This window comes from Loxodonta africana, chromosome 21, assembly GCF_030014295.1.
Source record: "Loxodonta africana isolate mLoxAfr1 chromosome 21, mLoxAfr1.hap2, whole genome shotgun sequence".
Taxonomy (NCBI): Eukaryota; Metazoa; Chordata; class Mammalia; order Proboscidea; family Elephantidae; genus Loxodonta; species Loxodonta africana.
The window spans coordinates 29,532,651-29,556,433 of record NC_087362.1 but is presented as its reverse complement, the minus strand read 5'-3'; the positions used below and the strand labels follow the sequence as shown (position 1 = coordinate 29,556,433).

The 23,783-nt window shown below is 43.4% G+C and overlaps 1 protein-coding gene across 19 annotated transcripts in view; it reads right to left on the bottom strand.

Moving 5' to 3' along the window:
- Positions 1-23,783, bottom strand: part of ANKRD11 (ankyrin repeat domain containing 11) — a 281,034-nt gene that overhangs the window by 61,661 nt on the left and 195,590 nt on the right. For 17 of the 19 annotated variants that reach the window (XM_064273643.1, XM_064273645.1, XM_064273646.1 and 14 more), the window contains one exon: positions 6,555-6,698. In XM_064273643.1, the coding sequence (XP_064129713.1) occupies positions 6,555-6,641 (87 nt within the window). In that variant the 5' untranslated portion in view covers positions 6,642-6,698. Of the gene's footprint in view, positions 1-6,554; positions 6,702-23,783 lie in introns of all 19 variants that reach the window. The other 2 variants (XM_064273638.1, XM_064273636.1) reach the window with 1 other exon arrangement.

Genomic DNA, 23,783 nt, shown 5'->3' with positions numbered 1-23,783 from the left:
CAGTTGGATTCCTTTACACCAACAAAAAGAACATCGAAGAGGAAATCACCAAATCAATACCATTTACAGTAGCCCCCAAGAAAATAAAATACTTAGGAATAAATCTTACCAGAGATGTAAAAGACCTATACAAAGAAAACTACAAAACACTTCTGGAAGAAACCAAAGGAGACCTACATAAGTGGAAAAACATACCTTGCTCATGGATAGGAAGACTTAACATTGTAAAAATGTCTATTCTACCACAAGCAGTCTATAGATACAATCCAATTCTGATTCAAATTCCAATGACATTTTTTAATGAAGTAGAGAAAGAAATCACCAACTTCATATGGAAGGGAAAGAGGCCCTGGATCAGTAAAGCATTACTGAGAAAGAACAACGTGGGAGGCCTTTCTCTCCCCGATTTTAGAACCTATTATACTGCCACAGTAGTCAAAACAGCCTGGTACTGGTACAACAACAGATACATAGACCAACAGAACAGAACTGAGAATCCAGACATAAATCCATCCCCATATGAGCAGCTGATATTTGACAAAGGCCCCAAAGCAGTTAAATGGGGGAAAAGACAGTCTTTTTTTTTTTTTTTTTTAACAAATGGTGCTGGTAGAACTGGCTATCCATCTGCAAAAAAATGAAACAACACCCATACCTCATTCCATGCACAAAAACGAGCTCAAAATGGATCAAAGACCTAAACGTAAAATCCAAAACGATAAAGATTATGGAAGAAAAAATAGGGACAATGTTAGGAGCCCTAATACATGGCACAAACAGTATACAAAACATTACTAACAATGCAGAAGAAAAACTAGATAACTGGGAGCTCCTAAAAATCAAACATCTATACTCATCCAAAGACTCTGCCAGAAGAGTAAAAAGATTACCTACAGACTGGGAAAAACTTTTTAGCTATGACATTTCCGATCAGTGCCTGATCTCTAAAATCTACATGCTACTGCAAAAACTCGACGACAAAAAAAAAACCAAATAACCGAATTAAAAAAGGGGTATAAGGATATGAACAGACACTTCACTAAAGAAGACATTTAGGTAGCTAAGAGGTACATGAGGAAATGCTCACGATCATTAGCCATTAGAGAAATGCAAATGGAAACTACAATGAGATACCATCTCACTCCAACAAGGCTGGCATTAATGCAAAAAACACAAAATAATAAATGGTAGACGGGCTGTGGAGAGACTGGAACACTTATACACTGCTGGTGGCAATGTAAAATGGTACAACCACTTTGGAAATTGCTTCCTTCAAGGGCCAGAAATAGAACTACCATACGATCTAGCAATCCCACTCCTTGGAATATATCCTAGAGAAATAAGAGCCTTTACACGAACAGATACATGCACACCCATGTTCCTTGCAGCACTGCTTACAACAGCAAAAAGTTGGAAGCAACCAAGGTGCCCATCAACGGATGAATAGATAAATAAATTATGGTATATTCACAAAATGAATACTGCGCATCGGTAAAGAACGGTGATGAATCTGTGAAAGACTTCAGAACATTGAGGAACCTGGAAGGCATTATGCTGAGTGAAACTAGTCAGCTGCAACAGGACAAACATTGCATGAGACCACTATTATAAGAACTTGAGAAATAGTTTAAATAGTGAAGAAACAATTCTTTGATGGTTACGAGAGGGGGGAAGGAGGGAGGGCGGGAGAGGGATATTCGCTAAATAGACAGTAGATAAGAACTACCTTAGGTGATGGGAAAGACAACACACAATACAGGCGAGGGCAGCACAACTGGACTAAACCAAAAGCAACGAAGTTTCCTGAATAAACTGAACGCTTCGAAGCCCAGCATAGCAGAGACATGGGTCTGGAGACCATGGTTTCAGGGGACATCTAAGTCAACTGGCATAATAAGATCTATTAAGAAAACATTCTGCATCCCACATTGGACAGTGGCGACTGGGGTTTTAAACACTAGCAAGCGGCCATCTAAGATGCATTAATTGGTCTCAACCCACCTGGATCAAATGAGAATGAAGAACACCAAGGACACAAGGTAATTACGAGCACAAGAGACAGAAAGGGCCACGTAAACCAGAGACTTCATTATCCTGAGACCAGAAGAACTAGGTGGTGGGTGCCCGGCTACAACCAATGACTGCCCTGACAAGGAACACAACAGAGAACCCCGGAGGGAGCAGGAGAGCAGTGGGATGCAGACCTCAAATTCTCATAAAAAGACCAGACTTAATGGTCTGACTGAGACTAGAAGAACCCTGGTGGTCATGGCCCCCAGACCTTCTGTTGGCCCAGCACAGGAACCATTCCCAAAATCAACTCTTCAGACATGGATTGGACTGGAAAATGGGTTGGAGAGGGATGCTGGTGAGGAGTAAGCGTCTTGGATCAGGTGGACACTTGAGACTATGTTGGCATCTCCTGCCTGGAGAGGAGATGAGAGGGTAGAGGGGGTTAGAAGCTGGCGAAATGGACACGAAAAGAGAGAGTGGAGGAAGGGAGTGGACTGTTTCATTAGGGGGAAAGTGAGTGGGAGTATGTAGCAAGGTGTATATAAGTTTTCGTGTGAGAGACTGAATTGATTTGTAAACTTTCACTTAAAGCACAATAATAAAAAAAAAATCTTCTGAGACCCATGCTGCGAGAATTAATCCACCTCTCTCCCCTCACCCCGACCCCATGCTTATCCATTGCTGTCAGGCTGTCCCCAGCGTAACGGGTGAGGGATTCCTAGAACACTTGTCCGTTCTTTCCCACACACCTTCCACATCCTATCCAGCATGCAAGGCCCAAACCTTTGGTAGGATGCCACCACGGCTCCCCTCATCTGAAGAGCCTGCTGGGCACTAAGCTGAGCCTGAGAGACAGGACTGAGCCTTGCATCAGGTGTGGGCCAATGCCCATTTGCTGCCCTGTTCACTGCTCACACCTCCTCCGGCACTTCAAGCTCCACAGTCAGTTCCAGCGGGGGGAGCAGGACCCAAATGCCTTTGTCAGCACTCTGAAAATAATAAGCATGACTTGGGAACTTACTAATGGGTACAATGTCTTACAGGTGTTTTAGGGTCCTGCTTGTATCAACTATGCGGACATGAGAAGACCTGGGTTCACATCAAGCAAGCAGGGACCTCATACCTCATGTCTCAGCAGGGCAGTCCATGTTCTAGAGAGAATACACGGTCTCCTGCTTCTAGGGTGAAGTACTAGCTGTGGCCCTCTGGGATTCCTTTCCCAGACCAGAGCGGCAATAAGGCTAAGCCTTTGAAAGGCAGAAAGGGGAGCTGGGAGAAGATGCTGGACAGGCATGGGCCGGCCTGAGGTGGGACACACCTGGGAAGCACTTTGCACCCTCAGAGCCGAGCTAGTCCTTGTGAACGCAAGCAGGCCAAGTCTGGTGGTGTTGGCTCCCCACAGCCCAACCCAGTGAGATGAGAGATGAAGATGCTGTAAAAGTGGAGGCAAAGTTGGACCTCGTCAAACTTCAGGGGGAAAGAGGACAATTAAGATCAGTATCAGCCCAAACCTGACTACTATGAGATGGAGGTCAGGCATACCTCTACTGTCCAACCTTTTTACCAATTCTGACACTAGCCATCCCTCCCATGGCACTCTCCTCTTCTTTGCTGGGTTCAATAATTTGTTGCAATGGTCACACAAAACTCACAGACCATATTCCAGGGTCTGGCTTTGAACTGGTTCAGTCATGGCCAATGAAGCAAAATAGGAAAAGACCCGAAGTTTTACAATTTGGCAGATATGGTATGGTATTCAGAACAAGAAAATTATGTGTTGAAAACCTGGAATGGTAGACTTCAAAAGAGGGTTAGTGAGCCCTTTTAGAAGCCTGATGCATGAGATTGGACTACTGGCAAGACTGTAGGTGAGCAACACACACTGAAAGTGGCGCGGTCACCCACCATCTTTGAGCGGGACAATGTTCCTTTGGCCTTCTGCTCAAAATTTAAGGGCAAGAGATTTGGTTGCTATGCAATGCTTACGCTGCCCTTGTTCTATAATAAGGAGATTAAGTTACTAGCAGGGCTTCAACCTGTAATTTTTCCCATTCCGGCTATCTTTCTAGTCCATCGTTATTTTAAAAATTTGGGCCTGTTCCAGTGATACTTCCTCTGCCATGTGCTATAACACTTGCTGAAGCAGGGCAGAGGCCATGCCAAGGTCCAAGGGCTGAGAGAGTGGCCTGCCTGCAGGCACGGCCAAGAGGGCACTTTCCGGATTGAAGAACTGTATTCTGATTCATTCCTGTTACTTCCAAGTTGATTCCTGATCCTGAATTATAACCTGTTACTTCCCTAGTAAACCCCATAATCACGAACATGGCAGGGCTTCAAACTACTTATGCTCTGTTCAGTCATGGCCTCTGCCCTGCTTCAGCAAGTGTTACAAAGCTCTTCAGCTTCATTTTAAGTGCCTAGATGCAACCCACTCCTCCAGCTAGCCGCCTGCCCAAAGGCGCTCAGCTCTCTTGCTCTGTGAGTAGGCAAACCTAGCTTGCTGGTCCCATGTCATCTTCAGTGTTACAGCTCTCTGTCTCCTGGGTCTAAGAGGTTCTCAGTGCAGGGACCTTAGGTCCAAAGGACACGCTGCATACCCAGCTCTTCTTCTTGATGACAGTGAGGTCTCCCTTGCTCTCTGGGATTGGCTCTCTTTAAGCCTAGTGGCTTAAACTGACCAATCCCCTACAACGGTTCATGTATCTTATTTGCATAGTCCCACCCAATCATTCCATGGGAGTCATAAGACCATGACTAGAAAGGCCATATAAAAGCAATTCGCTGCACCGCAAAATGCCAAGAGGGGCCTGGGGCCATACCAGGTGACCAAAGACATTCTGAGGCCAAGTTCTGCCCCCGAGGTACCAGGGGCAGTCAGAAAGAAGGAAGTCATGCTGATACCACTGACCACAGAAGCTGGAGCTCTTTCTTTAAAACCTGGGGTAATCCATAAACTCTACTGTTCTTTACTGATTAAAAATGAGAATGAACGTGTTTTTGAGGGTCAATTCAAAGGTGAACTCCCTAGACAGCAGGAGGACCTGGGCCTCAGTCCTAAGTTCTGCAGGGAAAGACCCAGCCCAGGATTCCACTCTGCCAAGATTTGGGCCAGTGGGAACGGCCATTTGAAGCTCCTGTTGATCCTTCTCCTGAGGTTGCTGACCCTGAGGAGGGGAGACACTGAGGCAAACTCCACAGGGGCCTCTAGGAAAGGAAGGGGTGCCAGGGGTCTCTTTCTCTGTGTCCTTTGAGCACCTGCCTCCCTGGGCAATAGCCTGAACCCCACATTCCCCCTGTACACGCCATGCATCTATCTGCCCGGGCCAGCTCCACTTCCTCACAGGCTCAGCAGCACAGCCTATTTCAATTTCTGGACCCAGACTCTCTCCTTCTCATGACAACTCCTGTGCATACTTCAGTGGCGCGTGGTGTCAACTGGGCACAACCCTTGGACTCAACCTTCCCTGGCCACTCCATGCTGCAGGAGTACACACACCCAGTCCTGGTCCGTACTACTCACTGATTTTCACATGTGGGGTACACGCTAACCCTTGTAGTGCACCTCACAGAGAACAGCACCAGAGGAACCAGAGACATGGTCAGCTGGCAGCCACCTGAAAGCTCCTTCACAGTCCACATGCCAGGACAAATGAGGCCTGGAGGGGAAGCCAAGGATAAAGCAGCTGGAAAGGACTGGCAACCAGGAAGCTGTATGAGGTGACCTCCCCACACCACTGAGCACCAAGTGAGGGGCCTGAGAATCCAGACAGCCCAGAGAGGGTGGCCTGTCACAGGGGCACACTCAGGGAACGAGCAGGCAGTAGCAGCAACAAAAGGTTAAGACAAGGACTGGGATGTGGCTGATGCTACACGCAGGCAGCTCACACCTCTCAGCACACAATCCCTACCACACTGTCCTTGCTCCGATTCCACAGATTAATAAACTGAGTCTCAGGGCAGACACCAACCTCTCCATGGTCACGGAGCCTGACCTGACCCCCATCTGTCTGACTCCAATCGGTGCTGAGAGCCCATTGCTTCTCCGGAAAGAAGAGTAGGCCCCAGGCCCAGGATGGTGCCCGGGTCTCGATTCACAGCTTTCGCTTTTCTCAACAGGCCAAACTCGAAGTAAAACACACAGCAACATTTCTATCAGTGCAGCACAAATGTGGCTACATGTCAGATTCAGGCACTAAAAACCATGACAGAAATCCTGTGGTCCTGGGGAGCAGAAACCTGAAGGCAAACCCAGGTAACCTCAGAGAGTAATTTCTGTACTATAACCTATTACCTAAAGCTTACCTTTGGTTCCCTTAAAGGAAGCAAGGCCTCTCTTGGAAAGATCACTGTGTCACGCCCACTCAAACCATGACACCTGAACCCCTCTGGCTGCAGAGAGGACAGAAGAAGTGGCTGATGACAGGCTATGATTCCACTGGCTTTACAGACCAACATGGGGGCTAGCTCAAGGGTCCCTGCCCTTTGAGTGTGTAGCCTGCATCCCTGGACCGACCCCAAGGTGAGATGAATGTGAGCCTTACCTTTTTCCCAGTTTGTTTCTCCACCATGTCGTTGCTGAGAGAAAATTCTTCTGGCTGTGGTGTTTTAGAACACCCACCCTTGGGCATCGTTCTGCTCCCTCACGTGATCTTCATTCATACCGCCATCGCCTCATCATCAACCGTCTGCTTCAAAAGAGGACAGAGTTAACAACTATCACACTCAAGGAGAAGGCACAGAACCCCACCAGTCTTGTTCTTAGCTGTATAAAATCAGTAACTAGTTACCTTACCCAACAGAATGAACTAAAAGTAACTGGCTATTTGCAGATCACAATTGTGTGAGAACGGGAGGCAGCTGTTCCGAGGTAGAGGCGACTCCCAAGATCTCCTGGCAGCCTTGGCCCAAAGAGAACTAATGATCAGAGAGCCGGTCACCCAGGGCCCACGGCAGCTCACACACACATGCTGGAACCTGGCTTGTCACCACCAAGAGCCTGGGCACAGGAAGGATGTGCTGAACACACCACCCAGAAGGACAACACCAATAGTAATGGAATCTGCTCTCCATGAGGTAGAAATGAGCAAGACGAACATGTCACAGCTGTAGCAGGAAGGGTTTGCTTGAAAACAGCTGTGCTCTTCTGGTATCATGACCAAGAGCTCCATCCATACACAGGTCACACCCCAGGTGTGGTCTCAGTCAGCTCTGGTCACTGTTCTGCAGGGGTCAGGGGCCGTACTTGCTTTGTGGCTGCCCCGGCCCTTCACACCTCCTACCAACCAGCCTGCAGTTGTGAACACACGAGGGGGCACAAACCACACAGCCTGGTGCAGGCATAGTCCGTGACATCTCTGTGCACCTGGCCATCACCTGAAACACCCACTCACCTGCTCTGACTTCCCAGACACAGAAGCTCATGACCAGGATCATTCAGCTTTCCAAAACACACCAAGCACTCCCAATAAACATATGAGGGCAGCCACATGGCTCCTCTGAGGAAGTCCAGAGAGTAGCGCCAAAATATCCACCTGGGCACAATGGAGGCGTCTGCCCACATCAACCTGGGCCTGAGCATAAATGGCATTTGGTGTGGGCCCCTACATTTCTCAGGAATCCCCAGGATCACCTCAGAAAGCCTGTATGCCCGGAGTAATCCACCATCACGCAGCACCATGGCAGGTCTGGTATACACCTGGCCCTCCCCACCTGACACCCACCCAAGTCCAGATGCTACTCAGCTGCTTGCACCCCTGCCTGTTCCAGTCTTGACTTCTCCCAGACCTCCACCTCCCTCCTGTGTCACCAGAAGCTCTGGGGACCTGTCAGCCTACAAAGCCCCCAGCACTGCCCGGCCTGCAGCTGGGCCTTGCTCTCACAAGCACACACTGTACAGAAGTTCACAGAGTCAGACAACCGGAGTCACAAAAATGCTAATACCATGGGGCGACATGGTAGGAAAACCGTGAGGAGGGAAGGTGCTAAACGGCAGGAAGCCAGATACTCAGCCAAGCACCGTCCTGGAGGAGGGCCAATGGCCAGCCCAGACCGTGCCCAGCTGGGCTATGGTTGAGCGCACCACACAATTCAGAGGAGAAAGCAAACTATGAAGAGCATGTGCATGCACCAAACCAAACCAAACCCAGTGCCGTTGAGTCGATTCTGACTCATAGCAACCCTATAGGACACAGTAGAACTGCCCCATGGAGTTTCCGAGGAGCACCTGGAGGATTCGAACTGCTGTCCCTTTGGTTAGCAGCCGTAGCACTTAACCACTATGCCACCAGGGTTTCCACAGCAGACAAAATACAAAACCAAGACAAGACCATAGGAAGTGCTTAGAAAGCCCAGGGGCTGCACAGCCAACACCAGAGGCCAGAATACCTGGCGTGTGCACTCATGCTTCTGCACCACTGGAGAGTAGAAATTTAAACTTTTCTCCCAGTCAATTGGGAAAGCTGAGAAACAGACAGGCGTGAAGTGTGTGGCAGGGACACACTCGGAGGAGGCAGAGGAGGAGCCCACCGCCCCCGCCCCCAACCCTGCACTGCTTGACTCCTCACTTCTGTGAGGAGACCAAAATGAGACACGAAAAAGCACACCGTTATCTGCTCATTTGATAAGAGCTCAGAGCAGACACTATGGCTGGGTTTTCAGCCTGCCTCACAGGTGTCAATGTCTGATGCGGCTGTGGCCAGGTGACAATATACAGCCCTCTGCAGGCCGTGGGCCACCTGCAATGGCTGCTGGGCCCTTCATGTACGCTGCCCAGCTCTGCACGAAGGTGATCACCTCCTGGGGACAGGCTCTCTGCCATATCCCTGTGTGTGGCTCCTTTTCTAGTCCTCCACTAGGGCAGTCCTTTCTTCTTTTTTATGCTTACAATGAGTTGTACTGCTAAGAACAGTTTTGTATACATTCACTTCAGTTCTTTTTTGTATTATTTTTTAAGTCATAACTCTCATTATATATTACCAAATTGTTCTCCAAAATGACTGAACCAATGTTCAGAGCCAAAAACAAACGACTGTTGCCCACACCCCTTTAAAAATAGGTTTTGCATCTTTGGCAGACAGGGGTGCGGGAGTGTCACATATTTTAAAATATATTAGCAATACGAATTTGCCCGTATGTTGGCTTATTTACATTTATAATATGGACATTCTACTGTTTGTTGGTACTCTCCAACCACTGTCAAAATAACAGTTGGAATTGCACTTAAATGTGTGTATAAATCATTGTCACTGAATGGCAGGCTTTTGCCATGTCATTTATCATAGTTCCATTATTTTCCTTTTAAAAATGTTAAACTTTTTCTTTTACGATAATTGTAACACATGCAACTTCAAGAAATAATACAGAGAGATCCTTTTGTGCTTTGCTCAGTTTGTTCCAATGGTAACATCTTGCAAAACTATACAGTACAACACTACAATCAGAAAATTGCCATCAATGCAGTAGATATATACTACTTTATCATTAGGATGCCTCAAAATGTCTTCATATGGCCATACCTACTTCCCTCTCACCTCCACAGCCTTCATTAACGCCCGGCAATCACTAACAGGGTTTCTACATCTCTATCATTTTGTCTTTTTAAGAATACTACATAAATGGATGGAATCATACAATGTGTAAATTTTTGGCATTCACTTTTTTTTTAAGTCAACATAATCCCCTTGTGATCCATCTAAGATGTCGAAGTATTGATATTTTGTTCCTTTTCATTGCTGAGTAATATTCCATGGGCAGATGTACCCCAGTTTGTTTAGCCATTCAAATGCTGAAGGGCATATGTGATCTTTACAGTTTTTGGCGATTACTAATAAAGCCACTGCTAATGTCTATATATAGGTTTCAACATGAACATGTTTTCATTTCTCTTGGATAAACGCCCAGCGGTACAATTGCTGGTGGTATGACAGCTGCATTATTTATTTTTTAAAGAAAATGCCAAACTCTCTTCCAGAGTGGCTGTATCATTTTATATTCTCACCAGCAGTGTACAAAAGATTCCGGTTCTCTGCACTCTCAGTGGCATTTAGTGTTGTCACTGTTTTATTTCAGCTGTTTTCATAGGTGTGTAGTGATATCTCACTGTGGTTTTAATTTGCAGTTTCCTATAGCTAACAATGTTGAACATCTTCCCATGTGTTTACTATTTGCCATCTGTATACCCTCTCTGGTGAAATGTCTCTTCACATTTTTTTTACCATGTTCTAATTCGATTGTCTGTTTTTCTTTTTTTAATTTTTATCGTGCATTAAGAGAAAGTTTAGAAATCAAGTCAGTTTCTCATACAAAAATTTGGATACACCTTGCTATACACTCCTAGTCGCTCTCTCCCTAATGAGACAGCACACTCCTCTCCACCCTCTATTTCCATGTCCATACAGCCAGCTTCTCTCCCCCTCTGCCTTCTCATCTCCCTCCCTGCTCCAGACCAGAGCTGCCCACATAGTCCCATGTGTCTACCTGATCTAAGAAGCTCACTCCTCACCAGTATCATTTTCTATCCCATATTCCAGTCCAATCCCTGTCTGAAGAGTTGGCTTTGGGAATGGTTCCTGTCTTGGGCTAACAGAAGGTCTGGGGGCCATGACCACCGAGGTCCTTCTAGTCTCGGTCAGACCATTAAGACTGGTCTTTTTACGAGAATTTGAGGTCTGCATCCCACTGCTCTCCTGCTCCCTCAGGGGTTCTCTGTTGTGTTCCCCGCCAGGGCAGCCATCGGTTGTAGGCGGGCACCATCTAGTTCTTCTGGTCTCAGGCTGATGTAGTCTCTGGTTTATGTGGCCCTTTCTGTCTCTTGGGCTCATAATTACCTTGTGTCTTTGGTGTTCTTCATTCTCTTTTGTTCCAGGTGGGTTGAGACCAATTGATGCATCTTAGATGGCTACCTGCTAGCGTTTAAGACCCCAGGGATTGTCTGCTTTTTTAAACTGCTTTGTTTTATAAGTTCCTTATATATTCTAGATACTAGTCTTTTGTCAGATGTGTGGTTTGCAAATATTCTCTCCCACTCTGTAGCCTGTCTTTTCATCTCCTTAATAGGGTCCTTTGCAGAGCAAAAGTTTTTAATTCTGATGAGGCCTTTTTACCAATTTTTAGAAATCATGCTTCTGCTATCAACAAGAACTTGGCCTAGCCATAGATCCTGAAGATTTTCTTTTTTTTTCTCCAAAAAGTTTTACAGTTTCACATATATATATTTCAGTACATGATCAAGTTAATTACATTGATCGATTTTTGAATACTGAAACTGCCCCACTTGGTCATTTTATGTATTGCTGAACTATGTTTGTTATTAAGTTGCTGAGGATTTTTACATCTATATTCATGAGAGATACCGGTCTGCAGTTTTCTTTTTCTGTACTGTCTTTGATGTCAGGGTATTACTAGCTTCATAACATGAATTGGGAAATGTTTCCTCCTCTTCTATTTTCTCGAAGGGACTGTGCAGAGTTGGTGATAATTCTTCTTTAAATGGTTAGGGGAATTCTTCAGTGAAGCTATCTGAGCCTGATCATCTCTTTTTTTAGAGTTTGTTACAAACTCTCCAAATTCAGTTTCCTCAATAGATACAATCTATTCCATATTCAGTAGGTTGTGACAGTTCGTGACGTTCAAGGAGCTGGTCCATTTTGTCTAAGTCGTCACATTTATATGTGCAGAGTTGTAGTATTTTTTTTGGTACCTGCAGGGTCTGTAGTGGTATCACATTTCATTCCAGATACTGCTAACTCGTGCCTTCTTTTTCAGTCTTACTAGAGGTTTGTCAATTTCACTGACATTTTCAAAGAATCATCTCTTCGTTTCTGATTTTCTCTATTGTTTTTCTGATTTCAATTTTTTGGTTTCTGCTGGTATTAATTTCTCTCTCTGTTGCTTCATTTTGCCCTTTTTCTAGGTTCTTAAGGTGGGAAGCTCAGAGTACTGATTTGAGACCTTTTTTTCCTAATACATGTGTTTACTTCTATAAACTTTCCTCTCAGCACTGCCTTAGCTGAGTCCCACTAATTTTGATACACTGTATTTTCATTTTTTTAATTTTCCTCTTTGACCTATGGACTATTTAGAAGTATGTTGCTTAGTTTCCAACTGTTTTGGAGATTGTTCTATTATTTCCAATTTGAGTCCACTGTGGCCAGAGAACACACTCTGTGTGAAATAAATCCTTTTCAGTTGGTAGAATGGGGGCTCTGTTGGCGAAGTGGTTAACCACTTGGCTGCTCACTGCAAAGGTCAGTGGTTCAAACACACCAACTGCTCCACTGGAGAAACATGTCACAGTCTGCTTCCATAAAGATTTACAGCCTTAGAAGCCCTCTGGGGCAGTTCTATTCTGTCCTATAAGGTTGCTGTGAGTAGGAACTGACTCCATAGCAATGGGTTTGGTTTGATTTGGGTTGAAGTTTATTTTATGACCCACGATATGGTCTATCTTGGTGAATCTTTCACAGACAACTGAAAAGAATGAGTATTTTGCTACTGTTGGATGGAGTATTTGGTATCATGTTTTTATGCAAATAACCTGCGCCTTCTAAGTTTATTTGCCAACCGCACCCTCCCCCCGTGAGGTATTTTTGTAATCACCGCTATGCCAAATTTTTTTTAACATATTGCTGTAAAAAAAATTAGCATGGCACACTTACGAAAATACCTTATGAGGGGGAGGGCACGGTTGGCAAACAAACAGAGAAGGGATGTGCTATTTGCATAAAAATATGGTAAATGTCGATTAGGTCCTACTGGTTGATTATCAGTTATTCCATATCCTTGCTGATTTTCTGTCTACCTCTAAACAGCTGTTGAGAAAGAAGTGTTGCACAGTATCTTTTTAAAATCTAATCTGCCAATTCCTATCTTTTAGTTGGTATATTTAGCTAATTATATTTAATGTTTAATTATTGATATCTTAGGGCTTACTCCTGCCACTTCACTTTTTTGTATTCCTTTGTACTCGTTTCTGTTTCTGTTTTCTTTTTACTGCCCTCCTGTCAGTTACTTTTTTTCAGAATTCCATTTTGATTTATCTACAGTATCTTCCTCTATAGTTTTAGTAGTTGCTCTAAGTATTATATATACATAACTTACCATAGTCTACTGATGTCGTTTTACCAGTTTGAGCAAAATCTAGAAACCTTACCTCCTGTTTAAATCTTAAATATTTCCTCTATATAATAGAACCACATCATGTTATAATTTTTGCTTCAACTGTCAAACATACTTTAGAAAATGCAACAATACAAGGAAAGCCTATAGTGTTCAACCCTATTTCTGCTTATTAAGTTCTTTTTTCCTTATTGACTAAGGTTCCTTTCCTTTAGAGAATTTTCTTTAATCATTCTGTCAGGGTGGGTTTTCTGACACAGACTCTCTTAGTTTCCCTTCTTCTGGTATCTTGATTTTCCCTTAATTCCTGAAGGGTGTTTTTGCTGATACAGGGTTCTCAGTTGACAGTTCTCTTCTTTCAACACCCGAAAAATGTCATGTTGCTTCTTTCTGGCCTCCATGGTTTCTGATGAGAAATTGGCTGTCATTCTAATGGTTTTTCTCCTAGATAAAGTACTTTTTTTCTGGCTGCTTTCAAGATTTTTTTCTTTCTCTTTAGTTTTCAGAAGTCTAACGATGTTTATTGGTATGAATTTCTTTGGGTTTATCTTGTTTGGGGTTTGCTCGCCTTCTTGAATCTGTATGTTTATATCTCTTGTCAAATTTGGGAAGTGTTCAACTATTACTTGAGTCTTTTTTCAGCCCTGCCCTCCTATCTCATCTTCTTCTGGAACTCTTGATGACACAAATGTTAGATCTTTTGTTATGGTCTAACAGGTCCCTGAGTTCTGTTCATAAAGTCCAGTTTCTCTCTGTGGTTCAGATTGGGTAATTTCTACGGTTCTATCTTCTAGTTCAAGGAGGTCCTGGGTGATGTAAATGGTTGGAAATTTAAACCCCTCCAGTGGTACTACAGAAGAAACACCTGGTGATCTGCTTCCATAAAGATTACAGCCAAGAAACTTTATGGAGCAGTTCTACTCTGTAACACACAGGGTCACCATGATTCAGAATCAACTTGACAGGAACAGGCTTGGTGTTTTGGTTTATCTCCTAGTTCACAGAGACTATGCAGGCATGTCTCCAAAGGAAGGTCTGGTGATCTACTTTTGAAAAATCAGCCACGGAAAACTGTGGAAGGTGGGGCCAACATAGCGGAAGACAGACGCTGCTGGTGAGCCCTCTTACAACAAAGACGCAAAAAAAAAAACAAGTAAAACAAGTTTATTTATGAAAAGCTAGAAGCCCTGAACATCAAAGGCAAAGTTAGAAAACGAACTGAGTGGCAGGGGGAGAAAGAAACGGTTCAGAAGCAGAGAGGAGTTGCTGGACCCGAACTGCCGGGAGCCCTCAAGGCACCGTTCCCGGGAGCAGCTGCGGCGGGCTGCCCATTTTAAGACTGTAGGACAGAGCCTGTACCACACACTTGATGAGCAGCTACCCTGGACACCTGAGCTGAATCCATACAAGAAAAGTGAATGGACTCCTAGACTGATATACCTGATAATAGCTCTAGCCATCTGGTGACAGGATGTCAGAGCTTCAAAGGTGAAAATAATCAACGTAGCTCACTTGTGCAACCCATTTGGGCATATCAAAACAAAACAAAGCAAGAATTCACGATACAGTAAGCAAACATAAAATAAATGAATACAATAACTTATAGATGGCTTGGAGGCAAGAGTCCATATCAAATCACATAAAGAAACAGGCCATGATTGCTTCAACAAGCTCTCAAAACAAAGAATCAAGGGATCTTCCAGGTGAAAGTGCCTTCCTGGAATTACCGGATGCAGAATACAAAAGATTAATATACAGAACCCTTCAAGACATCAGGAAAGAAATCAGACAATATGCAAAACAAGCCAAAGAACACACAGATAAAACAGTTGAAGAAATTAAAAAGGTTATTCAGAAACATAATGAAAAATTTAATAAGGTGGAAGAAAGCATAGTAAGACAGCAATCAGAAATTCAGAAGATTAACAATAAAATTACAGAAATAGACAACTCTACAGAAAGTCAGAGGAGCAGAATTAAGGAAGTGGAAGGCAGAATTTCTGAACTTGAACGTAAAGCACTTAGCACCAATATATTTGGGGAAAAAAATCAGATGAAAGAATTAAAAAAATGAAGAAACCTTAAGAATCACGTGGCACTCTCTCAAGAGAAATAACCTATGAGTGGTTGGAGTACCAGAAAAGGGAAGGATAAAAGAAAATACAGACAGAATTGTTGAAGGTTTGTTGGCAGAAAACTTTCCTGATACCGTGAAAGATGAGAAGATATCCATCCAAGATGCTCTTCAAACTCCAGATAAGGTAGATTTTAAAAGAAAGTCACCAAGACATATTATAATCAAACTTGCCAAAACCAAAGATAAAGAGAGAATTTTAAGAGCAGCTAGGGATAAATGCAAAGTCACCTAAAAAGGACAGTCGGTAAGAATAAGCTTGGACTACTCAGCAGAAACCATGCAGGCAAGAAGGCAATGGGATGACTTATATAAAGCACTGAAGGAAAAAACTTGCCAGCCAAGAATCATATATACAGCAAAACGGTCTCTCGAATATGAAGGTGAAATTAGGACATTTCCAGATAAACAAAAGTTTAGGGAATTTGGAAAAACTAAACCAAAACTACAAGAAATACCAAAGGGAGTTCTTTGGTTAGAAAATCAATATCAGGTATCAAACCCAGACTAGAACACTGGATAGAGCAATCAGATATCAACCTACACAGATTAAAAGTTATTAAAAAACCGCTCAAAACAGGGAAACAGCGACGCTATTATGTAAAAGAAGACAACATTAAAACAATAAAGAGGGACTAAGAAATGTAGTCATAGATCTTTCATACGGACAGAAAGACAAGGCAATAGAAATGAAAGATAGGTTTAAATTTAGAAAAATAGGGGTAAATATTAAGGTAACTACAAACTATCCTACGCATTAAAATAAAATACAAGAAAAAAAGAGACTCGGCAGAAACAAAATTAACAACAAATAAGAGGAAAAGACAATATATAAACTACTCAACACAAAAAATTAAGTCAGAAAAAGAAATTATCAACACCACACACAAAAAAGACATCAAAGTGACAGCACTAAATTCATACCTATCCATAATTACGCTAAAGGTAAATGGACTAAATGCACCAATAAAGAGACAGAGAGTGGCAGAATGGATTAAAAAACATGATCTGCTATATGCTCCCTACAAGAACACACCTTAGACTTAGAGACATAAACTAACTAAAACTCAAAGGATGGAAAAAAATATATCAAGCAAATAACAATCAAAGATCAGGAGTGGCAATACTAATTTCTGACAAAATAGACTTTGAAGTTAAATCCATCAGAAAGGATAAGGAAGGACACTATATAATGACTAAAGGAACAATATACCAGGAGGATATAACAATATTAAATATTTATGCACCCAATGGCAGGGCTGCAAGATACATAAAACAAACTCTATCAGCACTGAAAAGTGAGATACACTGCTCCACAGTAATAGTAGGAGACTTCAACACACCACTTTCGGTTGAGGACAGGACATCCAGAAAGAAGCTCAGTAAAGACACGGAAGATCTAAACACCGCAATCAACCAACGTGACCTCACAGACATATACAGAACACTCCACCCAACAACAGCCAAGTATACTTTCTTTTCTTGTGCACATGGAACATTCTCTAGAATAGACCACATACTAGGACATAAAGCAAGCCTTAGCAGAATCTAAAACATCAAAATATTACAAAGCATCTTCTCTGACCATAAGGCCATAAAAGTGGAAATCAATACCAGAAAAAGCAGGGAAAAGAAATCAAACACTTGGAAACTGAACAATACCCTGCTCAAAAAAGACTGGATTATAGAAGACATTAAGGATAGAATAAAGAAATTCATAGAATCCAGTAACAAAGAAAACACTTCCTCTCAGAACCTTTGGGACACAGCGCAAGCAGTGCTCAGAAGGAAAATGCCTCAACATAATAAAGGGCTTTAATACAAAGTCAACAGCCAACATCATCCTAAAGGGAGAGAGTCTGAAAGCATTGCCCTTGAGATCGGGAACCAAACAAGGATGCCCTTTATCACCACTCTTATTTGACATTGTACTGGAGGTCCAGAGCAATTAGGCTAGATAAAGAAATAAAGGGCATCCAGATTGGTAAGGAAGAAGTAAAAGTATCTCTATTTGCAGATGACATGATCTTATACACAGAATACCCTAAGGAATCCTCAAGAAAACTACTGAAACAGAAGAGTTCAGCAGAGTATCGGGATATAAGATATACATACAAAAATCAGCTGGATTCCTCTACACCAACAAAAAGAACATCAAAGAGGAAATCCATCAAATCAATACCATTTACAGTAGCCCCCAAGAAGATAAATATTTAGAAATAAATCTTACCAGCGATGTAAAAGACTTATACAAAGAAAACTACAGAACACTTCTGCAAGAAACCAAGAGACCTACATAAGTGGAGAAACATGCCTTGCTCATGGATAGGAAGACAACATTATAAAAATGTCTATTCTACCACAAGCAATCTATAGATTTAATGCAATTCCAACCCAAATTCCAACGACATTTTTTAATGAGATGGAGAAACAAATCACCAACTTCATATGGAAGGGAAAGAGGCCCTGGATCAGTAAAGCATTACTGAAAGGGAAGAACAACGTGGGAGGACTTACTCTCCCTGATTTTAGAACCTATTATACCGCCACAGTAGTCAAAACAGCCTGGTAGTGGTATAACAACAGATACATGGACCAATGGAACTGAATTGAGAATCCAGACATAAATCCATCCACATGTGAGCAGCTGATATTTGACAAAGGCCCCAAAACAGTTAAATGGGGAAAAGACAGTCTTTTTAACAAATGGTGCTGGCATAACTGGATATCCACCCGCAAAAAAATGAAACAATACCCACACCTCACACCATGCACAAAAACGAGCTCAAAATGAATCAAAGGCCTAAATACAAAATCTAAAACGATAGAAATCATGGCAGAAAAAATAGGGACAACATTAGGAGCCCTAGTACGTGGTATAAATGGTATACAAAAATTACTAACAATGCAGAAGAAAAACGAGGTAATTGTGAGCTCCTAAAAATCAAACACCTATGCTCATCCAAAGACTTCACCAAAAGAGTAAAAATATTACCTACAGACTGGGAAAAAGCTATGACATTTCCGATCAGTGCCTGATCTCTAAAATCTACATGGTATTGCAAAAACTCAACTACAAAAAGACAAATAATCTGATTAAAAATGGGCAAAAGGTATGAACAGACACTTCACTAAAGAAGACATTCAGGTAGCTAAGAGATACATGAGGAAATGCTCAGGATCATTACTCATTAGAGAAACGCAAATGAAAACTACAATGAGATACCACCTCACTCCAACAGGGCTGGCATTAATCCAAAAAACACAGAATAAATGTTGGACAAGTTGTAGAGAGACTCGAACACTTATACACTGCTGGTGGCAATGTAAAATGGTACAAGCACTTTGGAAATCGATCTGGCGCTTCCTTAAAAAGCTGGAAATGGAACTACCATATGATCCAGCAATCCCACTCCTTGGAATATGCCCTAGAGAAATAAGGGCCTTTACACAAACAGATATATGCACATCTATGTGCACTGCAGCACTGTTTATAATAATAAAAAGATGGAAGCAACCAAAGTGCCCATCAATGGATAAATGGATAGATTACGGTATATTCACACAATGGAATACTATGCATTGATAAAGAACAGTGATGAATCTGTGAAACATTTCATAACATGGAGGAATCTGGAAGGTATTATGCTGAGTGAAATTAGTCAGTTGCAAAATGACAAATATTGTATAAGACCACTATTGTAAGAACTCCAGAAATAGTTTAAACAGAGAAGAAAATATTCTATGATGGTTACTGGGCGGGGGGGCGGGGAGGAAGCGAGTGGGGAGGGAGATGGGTATTCACTAATTAGACAGTAGATAAGAACTATTTCAGGTGAAGGGAAAGACAACACACAGTACAGGAGAGGTGAGCACAACTGGACTAAACAAAAAGCAAAGAAGTTTCCTGAATAAACTGAACGTTTTGAAGCCCAGCGTAGCAGGGGCAGGGGTTTGGGGACCATGGTTTTTGGGGACATCTAAGTCAATTGGCATAATAAAATCTATTAAGAAAACATTCTGCATCCCACTCTGGAGACTGGCATCTGGGGTCTTAAATGCTAGCAAGCAGCCATCTAAGATGCATCAATTGGTCTCAACCCACCTGGAACAAAAGAGAATGAAGAACACCAAAGACACAAGGTAATTATGAGCCCAAGAGACAGAAAGGGCCACATAAACCAGAGACTACATCAGCCTGAGACCAGAAGAACTAGACGGTGCCCGGCTACAACCAACGACCACTCTGACAGGGAGCACAACAGAGAACCTCTGAGGGACCAGACTTAATGGTCTGACTGAGACTAGAAGCACCCCAGTGGTCATAGTCCCCAGACCTTCTGTTAACCCAAGACAGGAACCATTCCCAGGGTCAACTTTTCAGAAAGGGACAATGGGACAGAAAATGATACTGGTGAAGAATGAGCTTCTTGGATCAAGTAGGCACATGAGACAGTGTTTACATCTCCTGTCTGGAGGGGAGATGAGAGGGCAGAGGGGGTCAGAAGCTGACCGAATGGACATGAAAATAGAGAGTGGAGGGAAGGCGTGTGCTGTCTCATTAGGGGGAGAGCAATTAGGAGTATACAGCAAGGCATATATAAATTTTGTATGAGAGACTGACTTGATTTGTAAACTTTCACTTGAAGTGCAAAAAATTAAAAAAAAAAACAAAACCCTCTGTGCAGCACAGTTCTACTCTGATACTCATGGTGTTGCCTTGAGTTGAAAGTGACTCAAGTGGTTATGTATGAAGCATAAACTTTGAAACACAACGTACAAAAACCATTTTGTAAACGACAGTTACATTCCTTAGATTTGTTTGTTTCTTGTCTGTTGATGAACAGGCTAGTATGTAAACCTAGTCCACCCTCTATGATCTTTTGTGCTATCTTTTAGAAATCTGGCCTTATTTTTCCAGTGATTAATAAAATTTCACAAAGTATCCTCTTGGCATAAGAATACATATAAATTTATTTTGTGGAGAGGGACAAGACTGACCAATTGTATTCATTTCCTGACACTTTCACCTCCCAGCACACACAATGTAGATGAACAAGGTATTTCCTTCAATGTACTGCCATGGCTTGGGCCAGAAACGATATTTTCTTTCTCTATTTGAAACTATGAAATCCACATTCTCCTCCAATTTTCCACTACTCGCTGGAACATTTCAGCCTGGAGAAACGGTATCTCAATGATCTACTTTGGGACAGCTAAAGGAACTCACATGCTGTGTACATGGAAGCAGATGTCTTGGAATTCAATGGCAATGTTTACACAGACATTTAAAGATTATCCAGAAGTTAAATTTTTTCAAAAATCCTGACTACCTGATCTCTTGATGGGGGTTAAAAAAAATCAAGCACAGTAGTCATGATATATTTAATTCTCCTCATTCTGAATGTGAACAAAACTTAAGTCTGTGGACCAACATGCAAGAAAAACACCTGTAAAACCCCAACTGTAGCAAAAATGCAGACTCCACGATCCTGAAAACCCTAACTTAGCATTCTATTTCACAGCATCTAGACTAGAAGAACACATGTATTGTCACTTTCTTCTTTAAACAACTTATTTCACTCAGTGTCCCTATGCTAGGTGGTCTTTCTATTCAAGTACAGTTTGAATCCCAGTTAACTGAGAAGCCAGCTAGTGGCTGACCCCTTCCCCTTCCCATATCCCCTTTCCTGGCCAATTCATTACACTTGGAAAGGGTGCTGTCTCCCCATATAAACAGTGTAATGGCCACCGAACAGTTTGAAGGGAATATGGTTTATTCCCAGAACGACTGCCCCCTAACCTCCAAACCTAATTACAGGGCAAGAGGAAGTAATAATATTAATTTTGAACTTGCTCATCCAGGATCTCTTTAGTTTCCAGAACACCCTGTCAGACAGACAGGCGGCTGAGGTACTTTACTGGTGTGTGATCAAGGCTCACATAAGTGCAACAACTGGGCTGAGTAGGTCTGGGGAATGGCACGCCCCTCGACTATAGATGAATTTGGAGGCACAAGGTCCAGCACAACTGTAACCTGAGGCCTCTCTTGGTGGTCTTCAAGAGTGAACCCACAATTTCTGAAAGGACTCTGCAAACCATAAAATGCTACACCAGAGTTGCCTGTTGTTGTTTAAATTAAAAGAGACCTCAGATTGCAAGGCATCCAGCTCCAGTTCTTCCTAATCAGAGTACTGGGCACACTGCTCTTTCTACATCTGCATTCCATTCTTTGCTTATCAGAAGACACTCATCAGTGTTTTTATTTTGTGAACTATCAACTAGCTCATTATGTGGTATCTGTTGGAGAGTACGGAAGTGGGCACTCAAGAATATTATGAACTCTTACATAATCCCAGCCCTTCACTAGAACAAGAGAAACTGTTTACATTTTGGCAGGTGGCCAACCATGCTGCTGCTGTACTTCTCGGGTCCACGTCCAAGTGCGTCACATACTCCTGAAGAAGCAGCTGTCCCCGAGGCACTGCCCCCACCCAGATCCCTCAGAATAACAGGACGGCATACAAATTCATCAAGAAGTGAAGACAGGAGAATCACAAGCAGTTTCATAACACTTTCAGTGTACTGAATCCTGTGATCCACAATGGCAGGCGATGACCTAGGTGTAGAAAAATGTTCTTCAGCCCACCTTCCTGGTGACAGCTGAGACTAGGTCACTGCACTTCCAGGATCCTAAAAAAATCACATTACTCAAACTAATGAGGAATACTAGAATAATAACAACAGCTACTATTTTGTGAGTGCCTTATACATCCTAGACACTATACTAGGAGGAATTACCATCCCCATTGTATAGCTAGTGAAACTGAAGGTTTACAAGCTCTTTTGGTGTCAAAGTGACAGAATTCAGAAATGCTGAGGATATATTTTTGGTTACACCTTAAAAGATGGGGGTGCAGGTGGACATAATGGGTCTGACCCAACACCAGTCACACAGGCTTCCAAGGGGCTGACGCCAAGAGAAGACCAATTTGGGGGTAAGCTCTGAGGCAATGCACAGGACCTCGCCCCTCTAGTTTTACTGTTAACTTTTTCAGTGACGAACTAGATGAGAACAAATGCTCAGATCAACTGGGGTTTGCTCTATTTCAGAAGCAGACACTAGCTCCCTACACTAATTCCAAGTCTCCCCGGTGGTGATGGGTACCCACGGTGACACACAGTGGGACAGGGCAGCCTGACGGAGCTGTCGCGATGAGACTGTCTTGATCAAGGTATCTGAAACGTGCTGAGGTTCATGGCTGAGGGTCCTTCTCTTCTAGACAGTTCTGAACTTGCCACGGCCTGGCCTCTGAGGCTTTTTGATCCCCAAGCTCTGCAGCTGAGTGCAGTGAGGTGACTGTTTATCTTGCTCTCTGAAAGGCACAGTTCTCCCAGGAAGGGACCTTCGCTGTTTCTGCATGGACACATTTTAAGTGTAGCCTAAAATCTCCTCATTTCCAAGTTATCAGAAGAAGTCTTATTTTAAACTCACAGACTTTAAATCATGACTCAGTAGTCCCCATGAGAATTAAGCACCCTACAGAGCACTGGAATTTGACACAACATAACACTGAGCCTTAAAGGTGGCAACAGCACAGTGGAAAGAAGAGTCAACAGAGCTGCAGCAGAAAGTAGCCAAGGACCACAAGGCTGGGAGGCTGATCCCTGACTCGCCACTGACGGCTTCTGCGCAGGGACAGCTGCTCGTTGTGAGTCCCCATTCCTTCACCTCCAAATGGGAACAGCAGCTGGGCTGACTCTGCAGGCTGTTGAGGGCAGAAGTCTTTCGGGTAAGTGTTGCATGTCTGGAATGGAATGGGTGCTCTGAAGAGATCCAGTGCACTCTCTGAAACTAGAGGCAGGGATGGCCGAGTCTGGACACAAAAAGTTTGCAGCTATGTGGCAGCCCTGCACCAAGAGCTAACAGCAAAGTCGCTGTGGCCCAGAAGAAACCAACAGCAGTGTACAGCCAGGGTCCAGCCCCTTGGCCTCCATCATTCAGGTTTCAGTGGTGAGAGAGGTCATCACCTGCCTGCTGCGCCCTCTCAGTGTCACAAATGATACTCCAGCTCTTACAGGAGCTCCATATCAATGCTGGCCTGCCCTTTGGAACCTCCGCTGGTTCTGCATCTGCTGGGTCAAAAGACCAACAGTTAAAAGGGGTAGCTGGATGCTCTATCTCCGTGACAGGTGAAACTTGGCTCCTGAACCAAGAATAGCAATGCAGCCTTCTAAAGGCTGCTTCTAATCACATGCATGTGCAAGAATCAGGCAGCCTCACCATCGCAGACCCAACGCAGATACAACCACAGGTGCAAAGAGCCAGCTGCCCCAGCTGGTCCAACCCCAAAAAGCTGGCACAGGGCTAGCCTCACCTGCCACTCCAGAGAATGCATCTGCTCCCCTTCCCAGCTACTCAACAATGACTATAGGTCTGCCAACGGGCAGCAGACAGAGGGGACCGTTACTGTGTGAGGCCTTTGGCTGAGCTGGAATCCTGGGAATTCTAGCCTCTTCT